At 40.0% G+C, this 21,730-nt stretch overlaps 1 protein-coding gene across 1 annotated transcript in view; it reads left to right on the forward strand.

Annotated features, from left to right (window-relative positions):
• Window positions 1-21,730, forward strand: part of PEX5L (peroxisomal biogenesis factor 5 like) — a 51,074-nt gene that overhangs the window by 21,776 nt on the left and 7,568 nt on the right. Inside the window, exons 4-8 of the mRNA XM_063307868.1 lie at window positions 1,929-2,135; window positions 3,550-3,676; window positions 5,559-5,655; window positions 13,589-13,684; window positions 20,654-20,770. Of these exons, the coding sequence (XP_063163938.1) occupies window positions 1,929-2,135; window positions 3,550-3,676; window positions 5,559-5,655; window positions 13,589-13,684; window positions 20,654-20,770 (644 nt within the window). The remainder of the gene's footprint in view (window positions 1-1,928; window positions 2,136-3,549; window positions 3,677-5,558; window positions 5,656-13,588; window positions 13,685-20,653; window positions 20,771-21,730) is intronic.

Raw genomic sequence — 21,730 nt, forward strand, 5'->3', positions numbered from 1 at the left:
CAATAACTTCAAAAGGTCATCCAAAGAGTGAACCAGAAGGAAGTAAAGATTACAATTAAAGGAGAAGAAGACTGAAGTTTGACTTATTAATAGATAATGAAGCAAAATATTTTAACATTGGATATATTGAAGGATATTTTTGAGCAATGGACCCAGAAATTTTTTATATGATTTTTATTGAAACTTTAAAAAAGAAAATACAAACTAATACAAACTAATATAAAGTAAGGGAGAAAAAAGAAAAAAAAAAGAAAGCAAAGAGAAAGCAAAAAATGCAAGACAAGAAAAAAGGTTGAAAAAAGAAAGAAAAAAGATACAAAGAAATGGCTTCTGCTATTCTTCACAGTAGTTATAAGTACAATTACGTATATTTTAACCTCACTCTCTAAAGTTACATCATGAGGTTAATTTACATTTATACATATAACTGCTGTAAAAGAAAATCAGAAGTCATTTTTTAATATTTCTTTTCTTTCTTTTCTTTGTTTTCTGCACTTTTGTTTCTGTTCTTTTCTTGTTTCTTTCCTTATTCTTCCATTTTTATTCTAAATATTTATTTATTGACCTGGTTAATTTTCCTATATTGGATTTACAAAAGAGTCCTGTCAAAACTTTGAAAAAAATTGTGAGAAGGGGCAAAGAAAAAATGAAAAGAAATCAAGTTCTAGGACATTATTTGAAGGGACTAAAGGTCAAGATTGTTAAAAGTAAAAGGAAGATATATAAAGTTGGTTTATTTGATCAAGGTTAAAATAGATATGTTGTTATCTCTAGTAACCCTTAATGGGCTTCTGCTGATGAGGATTGAACAACAAGGTTTTAAGGATTTGTTTTTAAATGAGAAATGGGATATGGGAAGAAGAGATCATTTGTTGTATTTTAAGAGAAGGTGATAAGTTATTAAAATTGTTTATACTTGTTGTGATAAAGGGGAAGTCATTTATTTATATATTTCTTTACTTTCTCTTTTTCTTTTTCTTATTTCTTATTTCTTATTTCTTTTCTGTTTTTCTTTCTATTCTTTTCTTTCTTTTACTTCTACTGCACTTTCTATTTTTTCTATTTCTTTTTTTTTAGTTTGCATTAGTTTTTATCTTTTTAATTGTGATTTTTAATAAAATTACTACATAAAAAAGAAACTTCATTTGTCTAACCCTCTCCTCTTAGGACAGGTTGAACAAATTATTATTATTTATAATCATAATATTATAACTATTAGAATTATTGTCTCAGCAAATGACAGTATCTGGCTGAGCTCAAGTGGGCTTAGAAACTAAGCAGGACCACCTGATCAGTATTTTCATGGGAAGTCCCTAGGGAACCCTGGGCTCATAGGCCACACTAGGAAATCAGAGCCATCACAGGAGAAGACAGTGGCAAACCATTTCAATAGTGTAGCCAAGAAAAGAAAATTTGAGGACAGCCATACTATAGGTTTTTATTGAAGAAATTATTTGATTATCTGGAGCAAAAAAAAAAAAAGCTAAAAAAAGAATGGCTGACTTTGATCACTGGGCTGAGATTTAATGGAGCCCCTGATCTGATTTCCTTATGTAAATCATTTGTACAGAACTGCTATAAGCTGGAAAGTATAAAAAGTAAATATGGTAACTTTTCTTGCTTATAATTAATTTAAATCATGTGTGCAAGAGGAGATTTGAATTACAGTCACCATCTGGAGGAATAACCAAATCCTTTTCCTATACACATTATTTCTTCAATCCAAACTTGAGATACAGGAATCTCCCCTCCCTTTCCAACAGGTGCACACACGCATACACATGCATAATTATCCTATGTTATATTTAGTTTGGATTCCACCTTGAAAAAGGCAAGGGAAATTCAGCTTCCTTTTCAAACATTGGAATTACTACAAAGCACTGAGAAGGTATTAAAATGTCTCTTTTTTCACAATGGTTCTATGATAGTTCTGTCAACAGGGTTAGATCTCCTTGACCTCAGTGAACCTGTTTCCCAAACTCAAAGCAAAGTGAAAAAGCGGGAGAATTCCTCAAGAAGGGACAGCTTGAAGGGGTCAACCCACAGAAGGAAGACAGACAAACTGGATCTTACCTGTGTGGATGCCGAGCAGAAAATCCAACCACTCAAGGGTCCAGAGAAATCATTGGATTTAGGTATGTAGCAGTTCCAGCGGAAACTGTAACAGGGGTCAAGATAAGGAACATGGTTGATGGAGCATTGTATTACAATGCATTATCCACCATCTGGCCAATTTCAACCTGCCTTCCAGCGAACGCCGCTGGGATTCATAATCTTGATTGGAAGCTATATGCTATTCAATCTATTCAATTTGCTTTGCTCTTCCGACACTTTATTTGTGGGGTGGGGAGGGTCAGTTCTAAAAAGTCCTGTTGACCTGTAAGACTTGAACTAAAGACTTTTGGGGTCCAGGTTGGGATACTGACTGGTGAGCTATCCTAATATTTAGCTTGTTCACCTCTTGTGATGGAGAAGTCTTCAAGCATAGAACATAATACCTTTTACCATTTCACAGGTGCAGATAACAATGGTTACTTTTAACAGCAATCCCACACCAAAGAACTTTACCACAGTACTTGGAGCACTAATGTGAAGATTGAGGAAGGTGCTATTTAAAATCCTGTAAGGAGGACCTGCAGATGATTTTATCTCTTGCATATTAGTCTTTATAGCACCCTTTCACAACCTGGTATCCTTCAGATGGGCTAGATTAGAAGTCCTATGTTTCTAATCATCCTAGGATAGGATGTAGTTGTAGTTCAAAACATGTGGAAGGGATCCAGTTGGAAAAAGCAGCTGTACAAAGCGCAGGGCCTTCACTGTAGTGGTCTCTGCTGATCTGCAACGCTTCCAAGACACTCGTCTGCTGGTTTTATGGAGCAGGGAAAAGGTCATTCTTTCTCAGAGAGCATCTTCATCCTATTACTCTGGTTCATCTGCTGATCTCTGAGATTTCTTCACTGTGTTCACACAAGCTTAACCAAGTTATCAAATTAAGCCATTTCTTGAGTGTGCACTTTATATTGAACCATAAATGAACTAACCTGGCTGGGGTTTGCACTTCGCCAAAGCCAAAGAAAATATACCTACATTTAATTCTAACCAAGTTTAGCAGTTGGTGTAAATGCAACCACCAAGTCACTATCCCATAACTGATTAAGTGTATTGTGTGAATGCATCTATTATATTCTCTACTGCAGCAGCAACATACATAAAACTCACAATGGAGGGAGCTTCTGACAATTTCCTCCCCTGTTTGGTTTCAAGGGAGGAAATCAATATCTGACATGCACTTTCCCTGCAGTCACTTAGGTAACCTTTCCGAAATGGAAAAGCTATTCAGGGTTGGCCCTGATTCATGCCTGGATGGAAGATCCCCATTCCAGTCCAGAATAGCAGGTTTAGGCTGGACTAGGAAGTCAAGTAAGCATCTTGGAAGAAGACAGTGGCAAAACACTTCCAAGAAAACAACAAGAAGTCAAGCTTATCTGGAAAGAGAGTTGATCTTTGCTTTTCTTACAAGAATTCATTTTCTTTTGCCTTATTCAGTCAATATTCAGACACAACTAGAAAAATGGGATGAAGTCAAGCATCATGGAGAAAGAGCCAGCAAAGGTTCTCCAGCCCCTGAGGGAAAATCATCATCTTCTAAAACTCCACCAAAAGAATTTGTGTGGTAATTTTTTTCTTTTAACTTTCTCTGGAGGGCCAGTCCTATCACTAGGTGAGAAGAACCATCCCACCTCATTCCACCTGTACCATCTTACACATTCTGGGCAACCTGTAGTCAATGACTTAGCCGTACACCATCCATAGCTTGCCATGCCCACACTTGCAGTTTGGTTGAATATAATGCCTGTGAGTAGATCACCCAAACAAATATGAAAGCAATGAAAAGCCCAGCCCTGAGATAGGAATAATGTCTAAATTGATGAGGTAGAAAGATGTCAATATTCATGTGTGCTTGTGTGCATGCACACAGGTCATGTGGGCATTGCATAATAATATGCTATAGGAAGAGAACCAAGGGAGATGCTTGCTACTATTACAAGTTGAACATGATCTATAAAATGGTCAGAAAGCGAATGACTGTGCTGGTTAGAATCTATGGGCTCATTCGTACAGTCACTTGTGTCTCAGTCACCTTGAGGATGGACTGTTGCATTATGCTCTGCATGGGGCTGCCCTTGAAAACTATTCAAAAGCTACAGTTGGTCCAGAATGCAATAGTATGAGCAGTGACACATGGGCCATGCAATGATCATATAATACCTTTGCTCTGTGAACTGCACTAGTTACCAATTACTTCTGGATGCAATTCAAGCTGCTGGCTATCAGCTTTAAAAACCTACATGGCATAGGGCCTAATTCTCTGAAGGACCATCTGTCTCAAATCATTTCTGTTCACATTGTACAATCTTGACAGAGTTGGCTCACTTTGGTCCCATCAATTAAGCAACATCATCTAACAGGACCAAGGAGACAGGACCTGCCCTCTGGAACAGCATCCCTGATCCACCTTTAAAAGAGCCTTACAAACTTGGTTCTTTCCTCCAGGTCTTGGGTTTGGGTGATGCAGGGGGTGGGGGTTGTCTGCTTTTATCATTGTGGGTATGGAAGAGAGTTAGTTGTTGTTCCCTTCAGATGAAACAGTCTGCCTTTGGGTTTTATTCTGGTTTTTTACTGTTTGTATATGTTAAGCTTCTCAGAGTCATTGGAGTTAGGTGGTCTAGAAATTGGATGGATGGACAGACAGACAGACAGACAGAGATGATAGATAGATAGATAGATAGATAGATAGATAGATAGATAGATAGATAGATAGATTAGATCAGCCTTTCTCAACCTATTTGACCCTGGAGGAGCCCTTGAAATATTTTTCAGGCCTTGGGGAACCCCTGCACATTCAGGCTCAAGTATAGGCCAGAAGTTACAAAATTATTATATTTGTTTCATGGGCAGGCCTGTATAGATGCATTAACAGTGTTCTTAAACTAAACATAAAGAATGAAACTTACCTCTTTAATGTGAAGTTGCCCAAATTTGAAATAATTTTTTAAATAAATTGTGTTCTCCCAGGGAACCCCTAGTGACCTCTCGTGAAACCCTAGGCTTCCACGGAACCCTGGTTGAGAAACCCTGGATTAGAGAGAGAGAGAGAGATTTTTAAGTCAGAAGGAGCACATTTTGTAAGTAGTATGAACTTAGCAAATGGGCAATTCCCTAACCAAGATACGAATCAGAACATGGTTGTTTTTCCATATTTACACCTCTCAGAATTTGTAGTACAGTTCTCTTAACAAAATGCATAAATGAGGGGGAAGGACACAGCCCTCTCCTTTACTCTCACTCAAATCCTCCTGCAGCTGAAGGCTGAGAACTCAAGGGCCCTTTTTGTATTTCTGCTGTCCAACATGTTTTTTTTTTCCGGCAAAGCAGTTTGCTGTGAATGGGCTTAGACCCATGATTTGGGGATGATGTAATGCACTTAGCATTATTTACATGGCCAGCTGTGCTGGCATTGCAATCTGAGGATGTACAATTCTGTCCTTTTGTAGGTCGGCAGAAAACAGGTCCCAGCCTGAACTGGCCGCTGTTAAAACCACAGCGGAATCTATTTCAGCCACAGATTTAGAATTAGCCCCTGCACCAAAGGTAAGAGACTTTGCATTTATTTAGTCAAGTCATGTTTTGAAGCAGGCCAAAATTGTTCTTTTGGTTTTCCAGTCCATGCAGATAGTATTAATATTTTGCAAATCAATAACATTAATCCTGATATCAACATCGATACTAATACTAACGTATTAGTAATAATGAATAGTATTTGGCATTTAATCGTATTTTTTTTAGCATGCACTTATAAAAGCAGCCCAGGATCCATTTTTAATTGGGAGTCATTGGGAGTCATGTGGCACACAAATTTGATAAATAAATTATGTAAGATCGTATTCTTGCACGTATTTATTTGAAGTAAGCTTTGGGATCATCACTGAGTAAGTTGGTTCAAACTGTTAAGTTGTCATTCTGTATGTACTGAGGGCACTTCTCCAGGAGGGCTTTGTGCAGGTGGCATTTTCTTTCCTTTTGCAAGTGGGGAAGGAGGGTGTGAGGTGATTTTTGCCAATGATAACTTGAGCCTGGACTACTTGGTCAGCTGGAGGAAGCATTGACTGACTTCAGCAGATTCTGCACATTTTGAGGTTGGCAGCAGTGAAGATGATTGCAGGTGGCTTCCAATGGTTTTGCCTGATTGGAAGAGATTGTAGCATGGTTGTGCTCTGAGGCTGATTAAATGCCATTGGTTGCACTGGATTTGATGACTATAATTTTTCTGTTTGGATAAGGCAGGATAAGACAGGACCTTCTCCACCCATTACCCCATAATACTTTGCAGAGTCTGCCTATGTGTGCAGTCCTCTGATGGTTGTTATATATATTATTCCAGTAAATATTTATTTATTGCATTTTATAATAATTGTAAGGTGTCTGGTTTTATGAGATTTTAATGTTTATGATCGTAGTTTGATTTTATTGTAAACTGCCCAGAGTCCCTCTTTTGCGGGAGATGGGCGGTAATTAAATTTGAATAATAAATAAATAAATAAATCTGAAAAAGTTCTGTCTTCTCTTGACTTCTTAGAAACATTTAATAAGGAACATCCCCTTTTCTTGTATGGTGCATTTGGATGTCCAAGGCAATCATACCCTTTACATTGAACTGTAACCCCCATGCATATGCATCATCATCTGGCTAAGCAATAGAAAGCTTCCTTTGTCAAGAATAGAACAGATCACCTTCTGCAATCCCTTAAGGGCATCTTTCTTGTCCAGTTTTTGTCAGTATGGAGATTACAGTACATCTTCTGTGGGTCTCAAGAGCATGGATGTTACTCCAACCATGTCATTTGCTGAAGTTATCTCCCAAGCACAGATGCTTGAAAGTGCACAGAAATCATTGGGGTGGCATTTATTAATTGTTAAACATTACCTGAAGGAGGATTGATCCATTCTTCAGAACAGCAGAGAACAGGAATTATTTTCATGGTAAATCAGTCAGTCAATCAATCCAACACTGGGGTCAGTTGTCCCAGCTAGAAAAATTCATATAAATTAGTGAACATTCAAGAATGTTGCATAAAGACCAGACGAAAGTGTGCTTAAAAACGGTAGGTTGCATTATGTCAGAACTAACAACTAAACTCTTGATGGATTGATTTTGATTCACTGATTGACTGTTTGGCAGCCTTTAAGGACATGCATACCTAATGTAACAAAAATGAAATCAACATTAAAAAAACTAGTGATAGTTGCATAGCAACTATGAATTTGGGAGATACTTATTCAGAATAATATCTGAGTCATACAGCAGGGACATGAACAGGAATCACTCTTCCAGGAATGCAGTTGCAAGGACTTGAGTTTACTTAAGACCAGTTCAAGCTAGGTACTTGTTGTTTATTCGTTTAGTCGCTTCCGACTCTTCGTGACTTCATGGACCAGCCCACGCCAGAGCTTCCTGTCGGTCGTCAACACCCCCAGCTCCCCCAGGGACGAGTCCGTCACCTCTAGAATATCAACCATCCATCTTGCCCTTGGTCGGCCCCTCTTCCTTTTGCCTTCCACTCTCCCTAGCATCAGCATCTTCTCCAGAGTGTCCTGTCTTCTCATTATGTGGCCAAAGTATTTCAGTTTTGCCTTTAATATCATTCCCTCAAGTGAGCAGTCTGGCTTTATTTCCTGGAGTATGGATTGGTTTGATCTTCTTGCAGTCCAAGGCACTCTCAGAATTTTCCTCCAACACCACAGTTCAAAAGCATCGATCTTCCTTCGCTCAGCCTTCCTTATGGTCCAGCTCTTGCAGCCATATGTTACTACAGGGAACACCATTGCTTTAACTATGCGGGCCTTTGTTGTCAGTGTGATGTCTCTGCTCTTAACTATTTTATCGAGATTTGTCATTGCTCTTCTCCCAAGGATTAAGCGTCTTCTGATTTCCTGACTGCAGCCAGCATCTGCAGTAATCTTTGCACCTAGGAATACAAAGTCTTTCACTGCTTGTACATTTTCTCCCTCTATTTGCCAGTTATCAATCAAGCTGGTTGCCATAATCTTGGTTTTTTTGAGGTTTAGCTGCAAACCAGCTTTTGCACTTTCTTCTTTCACCTTCATCATAAGGCTCCTCAGTTCCTCTTCACTTTCAGCCATCAAAGTGGTATCATCTGCATATCTGAGATTGTTAATGTTTCTTCCAGAGATTTTAACTCCAGCCTTGGATTCCTCAAGCCCAGCTTGTCGCATGATGTGTTCTGCATACAAGTTGAATAGGTAGGGTGAGAGTATACAGCCCTGCCGTACTCCTTTCCCAATCTTAAACCAGTCCGTTGTTCTGTGGTCTGTTCTTACTGTTGCTACTTGGTCGTTATACAGATTCTTCAGGAGGCATACAAGATGACTTGGTATCCCCATACCACTAAGAACTTGCCACAATTTGTTATGGTCCACACAGTCAAAGGCTTTAGAATAGTCAATAAAACAGAAATAGATGTTTTTCTGAAACTCCCTGGCTTTTTCCATTATCCAGCGGGTATTGGCAATTTGGTCTCTAGTTCCTCTGCCTTTTCTAAACCCAGCTTGTACATCTGGCAATTCTCGCTCCATGAACTGCTGAAGTCTACCTTGCAGGATCTTGAGCATTACCTTACTGGCATGTGAAATGAGTGCCACTGTTCAATAGTTTGGACATTCTTTAGTGTTTCCCTTTTTTGGTATGGGGATATAAGTTGATTTTTTCCAATCTGATGGCCATTCTTGTGTTTTCCAAATTTGCTGGCATATAGCATGCATTAGCTTGACAGCATCACCTTGCAAGATTTTGAACAGTTCAGCTGGGATGCCGTTGTCTCCTGCTGCCTTGTTATTAGCAATGCTTCTTAAGGCTCACTCAACCTCACTCTTCAGGATGTCTGGCTCTAGCTCACTGACCACACCGTCAAAGCTATCCCCGATATTGTTATCCTTCCTATACAGGTCTTCCGTATATTCTTGCCACCTTTTCTTGATCTCTTCTTCTTCTGTTAGGTCCTTGCCATCTTTGTTTTTGATCATACCCATTTTTGCCTGGAATTTACCTCCAATGTTTCTAATTTTCTGGAAGAGGTCTCTTGTCCTTCCTATTCTATTGTCTTCTTCCACTTCCGCGCATTGCTTGTTTAAAAATAATTCCTTATCTCTTCTGGCTAACCTCTGGAATTTTGCATTTAACTGGGCATATCTTCCCCTATCACTGTTGCCTTTTGCTTTCCTTCTTTCTTGGGCTACTTCTAGTGTCTCAGCAGACAGCCATTTTGCCTTCTTGGTTTTCTCTTTCTTTGGGATGTGTTTTGTTGCCGCCTCCTGAACAATGCTGCCAACTTCTGTCCAGAGTTCTTCCGGGACCCTATCTACTAAGTCCAGTCCCTTAAATCTATTCTTCACCTCCACTGCATATTCCTTAGGAATATTAGTGAGCTCATATCTAGCTGATCTGTGGGTCTTCCCTAATCTCTTTAGTCTGATCCTAAATTGTGCAAGAAGTTCGTGATCTGAACTACAGTCAGCTCCAGGCCTTGTTTTTACCGACTGTACAGATGTCCGCCACCTTTGGCTGCAAAGGATGTAGTCAATCTGGTTTTGGTGTTGTCCATCTGGGGAAGTCCATGTATAAAGCCGTCTCTTAGGTTGTTGGAAGAGAGTGTTTGTTATGCAGAGTGAATTGTCTTGGCAAAATTCTATCAGCCTATGTCCTGCTTCATTTTGTTCTCCCAAGCCATACTTACCTGTAATTCGAGGTGTCATTTGACTGCCCACCTTAGCATTCCAGTCTCCTGTGATGAAAATAACATCTCTTTTAGGTGTGTTGTCCAGTAGGTGCTGCAGATCCTCATAGAACTGCTCTACTTCAGCTTCTTCAGCATTTGTGGTTGGGGCGTATATTTGGATCACTGTGACGTTAGATGGCTTGCCTTGAATTTGAATTGAGATCATTCTGTCGTTTTTTGGGTTGTATCCAAGCACTGCTTTAGCCACTTTACTATTAATTATGAAGGCTACTCCATTTCTTCTGTGGTCCTCTTGTCCACAGTAGTAGATCTGGTGGTCATTTGATGTGAAGTGGCCCATTCCAGTCCATTTCAGTTCACTGACGCCCAGAATGTCTATCTTTAATCTTGACATCTCACCAATAACCACATCCAATTTGCCCTGGCTCATAGATCTTACATTCCAGGTTCCAATGGTGTGTTGATCCTTAGAACATCGGATTTGCTGTTCACCACCAGCACCGTCGGCCGCTAGCCGTCCTTTTGGCTTTGAGCTAGCTGCGTCATCACGTCTGGGGCTAGTTGAGCTCATCCTCTGTTCCTCCCCAGTAGCATTTTGACCATCTTCCAACCTGGGGGTCTCATCTTCCGATGGTATACCGACATATCTCTGGTTGTACTGATCCATTTAGTTTTCACGGCAAGAATACTGGGGTGGGTTGCCATTACCTTCCCCAGGGATCGCATTTAGTCTGACCTCTCTGTCATGACCTTCCCGTCTTGGGTGGCCCTTCACGGTTTAGCTCATGGCATCATTGAGGTGCTCAAGCTCCAGCACCACAACAAGGTAACGATCCTTTGCTGAAGAAGCTAGGTACTAGGGATATCTTTTAGCCACGATGGTACACCAGTTCTCCTGTCCCTCCATAGGTGCATAAAGTACCCAATATTAAGGGAAGAAGTTTACTGCATTCATGGAAGAGTGATTATTACTCAGATACTATTCTGAATAAGTATCTCCCAAATTCATAATTGTATAGTATAATAGATGCACAGGAGCATAATATTAGACCTGCTTATGCTCCTGTGCATCTATAACACTATAATCACTTCTGGTGTCATCCTAATCAACTGAGAATTGTGGGGTAGCATCCTCTAACCTGTTCCTTGCTCAGCAGTGCTCAGCTGAAGATCAGCAAACCATTTTCATCCTCCCAAAGAAAAACCTGACAGCTAGCTCAGAGTTTTATCCATCTGACAACCCTTTACAACTGAATAACCATGAGAATAACCCTAATCCAGACGCGGTGGCACTGTGGGTTAAACCGCTGGGCTGCTGAGCTTGCCGATTGGAAGGTCGGCGGTTTGAATCTGCGTGACGGGGTGAGCTCCCGTTGCTAGTCCCAGCTCCTGCCAACCTAGCAGTTCGAAAACATGCAAATGTGAGTAGATTAATAGGTACCGCTTCAGCGGGCAGGTAACGGTGTTCCGTGTAGTCATGCCAGCCACATGACCACGGAAGTGTCTACAGACAAATGCCGGCTCTTCGGCTTTGAAACAGAGATGAGCACCGCCCCCTAGAGTCGGACAAGACTGGACTTAATGTCAAGGGAAACCTTTACCTTAACCCTAATCCAAAGTAGAATAACATAAGAAGATGCAGTTGCCACTCTCTATTGGAAAGACATCAGGTTGATGAGTTTGACCTCAGACAAGTATAAGATCAGGAGCTTAGCAAAGCCAACATTTTTAGGTCACTCCATTGTTTTTCCTTGCATTGGAAGTGGAACTTTCTTTTTACTGTGTTCATGAGTTCAGAAAAGGGTTTTATTTTAATGAAAAAGCACTTATAAACTTGCATTGTACTTCTTCCCATGGGATGAATCCAAAGAAAGAGGCTGAACAAAGGAAGAAGCCAGGAATCGCAGGTACTGACAAATCACTGCTGCCTGGTCAAAGTGGAAAATGAAAACAGAGGGGGGCTTAGAACCTGAAATGGATAAGAAAATGTTTGATATGGGCTTCACTGCTGTTGACAGAGGAACTGGGCTATGATCAAGCAAAGGCTTCAAGTAAAGTGGATACTAGTAGAGGTTAACAATGAGACAAAGCTTGGCCTTTAGCCACAAATATTGTCGTAGACAGCCATGATTCCGGCTTTCATCCAGCAAAGTACTCTGAACTATATTCAGAATAATATATACTTCTCCCAAACACCAAAGAGCATTTACCCTTGCTTAGTGTAAAGTATTTCCTTCAGTGGTATTGGAAGGCAGATTTAGGAGCAACTCCTACAATGACGCAATCTGCTCTTACGTCTTGGATACCAACGAATCTCTGGAGCACGTCCTGCCTTATTATACCTTTTGTACAGATAAGCATAACAGCATAATATTGCCTCTAATTAGGATGTTCCTGGATGCCCTGATGCACTGTATGTTAAATTTCTTCTGGATGGCCAAGATCCAAACACTACACTCCAAGGGTGTAACATGGCTTCGCTTAAGCCAGATATTGGGGCCAGTTTGGTACAATGGTTAAAGGCACTAGCTAGAATCCAGCAAATTCTGAGTTCTAGTCCTGCCTCAGGCACGAAGCCAGCTGGGGAATTTGGGACCAGTCACTCTCAGCCATAGGAAGAAGAAGAATTCCTCTCATAAGGTGATTTTTAATAAGTATAAATTGTGGATGCCATTTCCTAGTGGTTTGGTCTATGATCATAATAATGTTCTGCCTCCCTTCCTCCCTTCCCTCTATCTCTATCTCTATCATCTCTATCATCTTAGATAAACTTTCTATTTTTTATAAGTGCAAATGCAGATAGGAAAAAATAAACAAGTACAAGGTATATACCAGTTATTGCTACATCAGAGAACCAAAAGAAAAGGAAGGAAGAGAACAGGAAAAGTGGAGCTAGAATCAGCATCTGAAACTGTTGTATTCTTTCAGGACAGGGCTAAGCACTGACCTGTTCATGATATTGGATACACTGGGGATCGGAGGAGATGTAGTAAGGCAAGTGACTTTCAGACCAAGTTGCTGCCATCAAATATGTTCCAAAAGGGAGCTTGTTTGTGGTTATCTTTTCTGGACCTCTTCCCCATAAAACCTAGACTCAGCTCTAGGAACAAGGACCTTTCATTCTCAATTCATTTAAGAAGATCTCCTGTGAGTATGACTCAAACAATGGACAGTGTTGTAAAGTTTTTGAGATCATTCTAAATCAGGATACACAGTCTAAACTCTGAGAGCTGCATATAACTTCCAAAGTCTTAGGGAGCCCCTCCAAAACTTGCAGTGAATTGTAATTGAGAGAAGAATAAGATGTCCTGAATGTTATGAAAATAACAGTTTGACAGTACCTAACCCACATGCTATAATTGTGCATATTCAAGAGGTGGCAGCATCTACTTAAGTTTGGCTTTTCTTGGAAGCTAAATAGGGTCCTCTTGGGTAGCATTTGGGAACTATTAGACTGATCCATAAGGGAAAAAAAATTCCACAAGAAAGGAATAACAAACCATTGTTAAGAGTCCATTGGAGTTGGGCAGCTATAATAAATCTGAAAAAATAAATAAAACCACATCTCAGTGCTGCTAAGAAAACTGCTTGGCTGCAATCACTAGGAGATGAACTCAATTTGAAAACATCTTTATTTTATTTTATTTTATTGATTTTATTTTATTCCAGATCCAGACCTAAACTTAACCCCAAGCATTGACTGATTCTGATTCTTTCAATGAATGTCATCTCCTTTCTTACCATATTTTGTTATTGTGTTTTTCTTCCAGGCCCGGTCAACCAAAGAGCAACGCTGGGGAGGAGCACTCCTATCCCGAAATCATTCCTTGGAAGAGGAATTTGAACGAGCTAAAGCTGCTGTTGAGGTATTTCTGGGCATTTTAGGAATTATTTTAATTAGAACTAGAAACTGTGTAATGCAACAGGCCATTTTCATTCAACTCAACTGTGGGACATTGGTTAAAAACACAATCTGATGATGAGCCATCTAAACCGGAGTAGTGATTATGTCTCCATTGTAAGAGAAACACCTTGGTCCTCAACAAATTCGTTGGAAGTGGAATGGCTGGTTCACACAACACGTTGAGCAAAAAAGTAGCCAATCACATTTCAGGCCAGACTGTTTGTGAACCAAACCACATGTTCACTGAACAGTGTTTACTCAGAAAATAGAGGTAGCTGACTTTTTAATTGCCTCAAACAATACATCCAAGCAGTTTGGTGAGTTCTAGGGAAGCAAATACAGACCACACTCATTTTGGAATCAGGAACTTGGTTGTTTTGGAAGGTAAGTGTTTGTGTATGTCTGTAAGCATTCCTGAGAGTGGGAATCTAACATGAACAATGATGAGTGAGGCAGAAAGAAAGTTTGTTTAAGGAAATGTATTATAGGAATAGTCTACTAGCTAACCACCTCCTACCAGGAGCAGAATTAAAGACCATCTGCTCTGTGTGTCTGCCCGGAATGAAGGCAGAAAGAAGGGAGCTGAGATTCTTAGATTAGTCTCATAGGCAAGAAGGAGACAGAGTGATAGATGCAGAATTAACTCTGTGGGTATCCTGTTGGTTTTGTCAAAATGCTGAAAGCAGCCTTGCACTGTTGTGCTGCAAACTTTGCCCCATTGGGACATATAGGCAATATCACAACACTCAAACAAAAGAGGGAAATGTTGCCTCACAGTGGTGCCCCCCTTTTGTCAGACTGACCTGTTTGACCTCCTTGGTGGACACCACTGCTTAAATCTCCATCTACACCCAGTATCTCTGAAGTCAGGAGGTTGTGGTGTGATGAAGAGTCCATGCCAGTGAACCCATGGTTCCAGCAAGTTGTATGGACAAGAGTTTCCTACCATCCCAGGTTGCTTGAATTTAATTTCTCCATCTGTGCCCTTTCCCCCTATGCCTTCTGGCTCCAGGCCAGATCCAAATGAAAACCCTTCCTAGAAACTGAATTTGGAAGTAGGCTTTGAAGAAGGATTGCCCTCTGCTGCCTTGACAGAAGATGCATGCCTGAAGTTTTTCCTGAAGTAGTCATTATTGTCCAAGATGGTAACACGTTTATTCAAATCAATGATTACAAATGAGAATGAGGATTTCTTTTCTCTGATGTTTATACAATTCTGTATCTTTGCTTTTGCCTTAAGTTCAAATTAATTCACCAAAAGATTTTATTCCAAATCCATTGAGTTCCTCCAAGAATGTATCAGAAAGGATGGAATGTAGGTTTTTTTAGTTGGTGATATAAGAAATGTGGGGGTGCATTAACTCATATGATTTGATCGTGTCCAGTTTTGGTTTCTTTTTGGAAGAATATCGTAAGATATATAAGTAGAATATCATAACATATATAAGTAGTAAATAAATGTTTTCTAGTTGAAGATCCCAATGTTATTTTGAATCATATTCCAAAATTGTGCAACCTAACTGTTTTTGATGAGTATTAGTATTAGTTATATCAGTACTATCAGTACTATTAGGAGTACTATTAACAGTACTATATCAGTACTATTAGGAGAATTAGTTATATCACTACTATTATCCTGGATATGTAAAACAGATTTGATATTTTTTTTGTAATTTATCCATTTTTTAAAAATATTTTTTCTCCTAATCAAAAAATGATGCAATACATTTCCTTTGGCATATATTTCATCTTATTATGCAAGACTAGACATTATTATGCAGAATTTGATACATTGTTACTAACTGATTAAACGAATGTGTGATGTATTTTGTGATTTATATGAATCTAGTATGTTGATTTTTATTTTTTTTTCTGTTTAATATTTTATTATTTTGATTTTCTTTTTGTTTCTTTTGGCACTGCGATTTCACACTGTAACTGTTTATTGGATAGTATCATTTTTCATTAAATTTGTTTTTGTATATTGTTTTCTTTTTCTCTTTTACAACTGCAATACTGTAATCTTTTTTTAAAAATTAGAAAGGAAGGGGGAATTTGTTGGCAGATGCTGGGAAAGCCTTTAGCCCAGAAGAGGTAAAAAAAGTCACACACCAAGCATTTCTATAAAAATAATTTATTTACAGAAAGCAAAAACAAAAGCAAAACATATTTAAAGGACTTAGCTCCCTTTGGAGCAAGTCTTGCTTGGCTACATTGCCGGCAGAGAGAAAAAAGAGGAAGTAAGAACAAGTCCGGGCAGATTTCCTCCCCCCAGGCGATTTGCATGAAGCACGTGAGAGGAGACAATCTAATACAACCTTTTCACCTGGCCAAGATGATTAGGTACAACAGCAGCTTAATCTGTTAGTAGGAAAACCTCAACAGAATTCATAAAAGTGAAAGGCAACGTAAGCAAAGCTTTGCTTAACGTTGAAACCCTCAGCAATTAAATGCCCTGTAGAAGGGTTGATAGTTGCAGAAGTACGACCCATATTAGAATGTAAGTAAATGTGTAGGGAGTAAATGACTAATTTTTAATATATATATATATATATTACTAAAGCTTACATGCTGCTCCAGTTAAATGATGACTCTAAGCAGCTTACATTCTTCATTACAGTATTAAGGTTCCAATGCAATTAAATCAAATCCCAAACCACAAAGAGCGCATCCATAAAATCGTAATACTACAGATGCTACTGCTTCAACAACATCTCGGTCTTCTCCAACTGTCTGAAAGAGCTGGTCTTGGCTGCCAGCAAGGATTTCAGCAAGGAAATAAATAAATAGCTATATTAACATCTATGGCGTTTGTTTACTTGGCGATCATATATATTTATTTTGTATTGTTTTATGTTTTTTTTAATGATCGTACATCACCCAGAGCATCTCCCTTGATCAAATTCTATTACCTTGGGGTACATGGGTTTAAAGTATTGACATATAAATCAAATCCAGTAAGTCTGCAAACCCTCTGTTTGGAGGCCAAAGCCAAAATAGTAATAATCATTAGGCATTAGTTTGATACCATTCTAGGTCCATTAGCTGCTATGACTTCAGCTAAGGTGATGTTTTTCTCATTCCTCTAGTATTGTCATGAGCACTGATGGTGAGCAGGAGGGGGCCCCTATCCAGGGGGGAAAACGCATGCGTAGTAGGGAGGAGTTGAGCTGTCATTGAAAGAGACACAGAACAGACCTGATGTCCTAACAGCCAGGAACCACGCTGAGACAAGGAATAGGTCTCTAGTGTTTATTACTGCTACATTAGACAGAAAATCCTAACAAACTGAAGAAGCGTGGGAAAAACCCAGACAGATAAACCCCAAAAGTCAAGGCGGGTCTGTTCTGTGTCTCTTTGAATGGCTGCTCAACTCCTCAGTACTACGCATGCGTTTTCCCCCCTGGATAGAGGCCCAGTCCTGCTCGCCATCAGTACTCATGACATCCGCCTTGACTTTTGGGATTTATCTGTATGGGTTTTCTCACGCTTGTTCAGTTTGTTAGGATTTTCTGTCTAAAGGTAAAGGTAAAGGTTTCCCTTGACGTAAAGTCCAGTCGTGTCCGACTCTAGGGGGTGGTGCTCATCTCCGTTTCAAAGCCTTGGAGCCGGCGTTGTCCATAGGACACTTCCGGGTCATGTGGCCAGCATGACTCACGGAACGCCGTTACCTTCCCGCCGAAGCGGTACCAATTAATCTACTCACATTTGCATGTTTTCGAACTGCTTGGTGTGCAGGAGCTGGGACGAGCAACGGGAGCTCACCCCGCCGCGCGGTTTCGAACCGCCGACCTTCCGATCGACAGCTCAGCGGTTTAACCCGCAGCGCCACCGCGTCCCTTTTTCTGTCTAATATAGCAGTAATAAAACACTAGAGACCTATTCCTCATCTCGGTGTGGTTCCTGCTTGTTAGGACAAGTATCCCCTAACCTTACAGGATCGCACCCCACCAAATAGGGCACTAAGCATATTTCTCAGCATTATAGAAATATGTCCAAAGTATGACAATTTGAGCCCGTTCATTTATGGCTTAAGTGAGAACTCTGAGTTGATTTGCTCTGTGATCCATTTGTTTGTTTCCTTGGCTGTCCATCAATACAGATTCTACCTGGCTTCTTCAAAATCCGGCTTTCACTTCCATAGATGTCACAGGCAAGATATTTCCCTGCACAGTTCTGATCTTACGTATTTGATATGGAAAAAAAAAAAATCAAGAGCTTTCTGGAATCCTTTGGAAACTGATTAGAAGGGACTGAAGTTAACCAAAGGGTTTAAATTTAGATTAGCTGATAAAATTCAATTGAGAAATTAATTACTTGAGTGGCAGTTTGCCAAGGAGAAAATGGGGGGAGGAAAGAGGTCCCATCTCTGCTACTCCCCATGTCAGCTGGAAGGGGTTGCTTTTTAAGAAAATGTCTCCATTATAAATGCACAGGACAAAAGCACTGTTGGTTCAAACCTGTGCATGTTTGCAAATGGAAAACTGAATTAAAACTCTGTAAATACATGAGGCTAGTACAGTGCTAATGATCTCCCCAAATGCATGGTTTTCCTCTTCTCCCAAAATTACAAAACATGTCCCTTCAATCACAATCCCAGCTGACTTCTTCTCTTTTTTGACCCCATTTGTGGCCACCCCTGCACACAGTTGTAGATTGAAATTTTATCCACAGTCATCACATTGCTAAGGACAATTAGACACTGACTGTTTTTCAGGACTGTGGCATGGATTATTTAAACTGCATTTTCTGTGTAGATAAGGGTCTTAGAGGCATCAGAAATAAAATAATAAGGTGCTATTGAGATAAATAACATTAAATGTTCTGGCAGGGTTATAGAAATGCTAATGGTTTGCAATATTCCATAAACATTTCTCCCCCCTCCCCCTAATGCATAACATTATACGTTTTAGGAGTTTCTTAGCTATGTGGGAGAGAGAAGCTTTTTTCAGTGTGCAAGGCTTGGACTCCAGATATCCATAAAGTGCTAGTGATTGTGCTATTCAATTACAAAGCATTCAATCAAAAATAAAGAGGCTGTTTTTAATAGCATCCTTCCCTAAAATACATTACCTAGAGAGATAATTAAAACAATTTTATATCAAAGTGTGTAGGGAATGGGTGGGGAGCACCATTAGTTAGAAATGTAATTAAGAGAGCTTATTTGAATTTTGGACTGGATTTAAAAAAAAAAAAAGCAAAAGGAAAGGAAAACCTGTATGTATAAATGGCAGCATTTGTTAGAGTATTTCCCTAATCAGTAGGAAAAAAAGGTAGTATTATTGCTGGGAAAACAGAAAGATAGCCTCAATAATGGCAAATGGCAAGGAATAAATTTATTTGTTTGTTTGTTTATCCAGATGCTTATATACTACCTACTCAAGCAGACTTTGTGGTTTACAACATAAACAACTGGGAAGCTCTAAATTCAGAAGCTCTCCAATAAAATTCCTATTAAGGCATAACTTGAAACATAAGCATAGACCCAAATAAAAACACACTAAAATCCAATCAAAAAGGCCCTGCAGCACCACCAGTAGTGCCTAAGCATTTCTTGGAACAAAACTCCTTTCACACCTTTGTAGAAAACCAGCAGGTTGTGGGTTAAACATACCTTACAGAGCAAGCTAGTCCATAATATCAAGGCCTCCACTTATCAGGTCTGCCTCACGTACCCACACCTTAAGTCTCTTGTGGAGTGGGGACCCTAAACATCCCCTCCTGGAGGATTACACAAGACAAGCAGGATCTAGACTGGAGAGAGTGTCAGGCAGATAAGTGGGAGCTGAGCTATTGTAATGGCATGGGGACATGACCTTGGGAGGCAGGAGGAAGATCTGCAGCCTAGACAACCCTCATGCAAAAGGTATCTCAGCCCACAGAAGGAAAAGGGGCATGGGAAGCATCTCGGGAGGGACCCTCCCTACTTTTCTGGAAAGTAAAAATAAAGGAGGGGAGAAGTACTTTTGGACCTAAAAGATTCTGTAACTGTAACCTTACAATAAAGGCAGTGTTAGTACTCATGGTTTGTGCTTCTTGTCTGGACTACCTCAAAGGGCTGACAGCTATATAGGGCACTGGCATTTGAACAGGATTCTGGTAACCAATACAATAGCTAACCTCTTCCGTATTGCTGCTAAGAAAATTGTATGGAGCACAATTGCGGGGGTGTGGGGTGTTTATTTGTTTTTTTATAAAAAGAATGTCAGCCATGTTGACCATGAAGGGAACAGGATCTACCTCAGTTGGAATTCCTCCTGAGTAAATAAGAGTAAGATTGGACAAAGGAAGAACAGCACCTTGACTATCTTAAACTTGCAAACTGGGATGAGTATCTACAGTGACCATCTAGATCAGTCTTCCCCAACCTGGCACCTTTACTAGTGTATTGGGATTAGAACTCTGACATTCCCAACTTTCACACAAGCTGACTGAAATTCTAGGAGATCTGTAGGCTGTGTTCACACAGCAATTTTACCTGGGTCAGGTAAAGATCTCAAAGATCCATTTGCACGGTGTGTGCAGATTGTTTAGTTTTAACTTTCGCTTATTTCTGGCTTTGTTAATTATGAACTTATGGGTCAGTATATAGTGCCAAGCTGGAAATGGGTTAACTCAATATGAACACAGCCTAAGATCTGCATCCTCTTCATCTGGAGAGCGTCAGCTTAGGACCTAGGCCTCTAGTAGAAGCCAAAATATTGTCACATGCATCACAGTGGCATCACACAAATGATGTCACTTCCCCCTTTAACCCCCCCCCCTTCCCCAAGGATGACCACATTTAAAGACATTTGAGGTTCCGGATTTTCAGTTTGGAAACTGAAAAATAGCTAAGGAGGTGCCATAAAGAATGGTGTCTCTCCCACTCTACTTCTTCCACGTTTCGTTATTGCTTTCTTTGGTTCTCTTTGCTTTTTCTTCTCCCTAGTCAGACACAGAGTTTTGGGACAAGATGCAGGCAGAGTGGGAAGAAATGGCTCGCAGAAAGTGGATTTCAGAAAGCCAAGAAGCACGAGGACAAGCGGCAGTCTCCATTAATGAGAAGGTAACCTGGGATTGTAGAGGTAGCAGAACAAAGGAGAACATCTTTATTATAATCACAGACCAGGATAACTGAGGTAGAAGGCTAACCTAGGGGCAGCTGTGAGAGCTTGATTAGAAATCTCTCTCCCTACTCAGTAGTAAAAGACACATTTGCACATCATCACATAGGGCCTGGTTATCTGAAGGACCACCTATCCCGAATGTTTACTCAACCAACATTGTCTGATGCAGATTGGAATGCTTGAGTCCCATTGATTAAAAACTGTCACCTCATGAGACCCAGAACATGGGCCTTCTCTTCATGGCACCTACCCTGTGGAACACCTTCCCCCTGAGATTAATACAAACGTCCTACCCTGGATCTATTTCGATGAGCCCTTAAAACCTGGGTCTATCTTGAGGGCCTAAGCTCAAGGGGGCGATGAACCTTGTGTAATGTTCTGGTTTTTAATTAAATGGACTCATTGTGTGATATTCTGTTTTTTTCTGGATTTTGCACTGTATTTTTACTCTATATTATGTAAGCCACCCAGAACCGTAACAGATTAGGGTAGCCTATAAATGTCATAAATGTCATAAATAAATATGTTTAACCTGTGTACTTTATCTGAACCACAACAGTCAAACTCCCTCTTGTCAGAGCTCCTGCGCAAAACAGGCACATTCTTAAACTATGGCTCTATCCCTCTCCCATCATTAGCCACCATTATAGTGTATGGGTCCAATCCCATCCACCACCATCACCCCCTTGCAGTTCAGTGGTTGCCCCTTGCACATCTGGGAAAAATTGTAAGATGAGGAGGCAGAAGGGGAGGAGGAGATGCACTGTGTGCAATTCCAGTTACAGGTACATTGTCCCTTACTGTAGTATATTTGACACATCAAATGTTTTCAGAAGAAAAAGAATCATCTCGTTGATCATACAGATTTTCCTACTGTTCAAAATAAGCCACTGCATATA

This window comes from Candoia aspera, chromosome 6 (assembly GCF_035149785.1).
Source record: "Candoia aspera isolate rCanAsp1 chromosome 6, rCanAsp1.hap2, whole genome shotgun sequence".
NCBI classification, from domain to species: Eukaryota; Metazoa; Chordata; class Lepidosauria; order Squamata; family Boidae; genus Candoia; species Candoia aspera.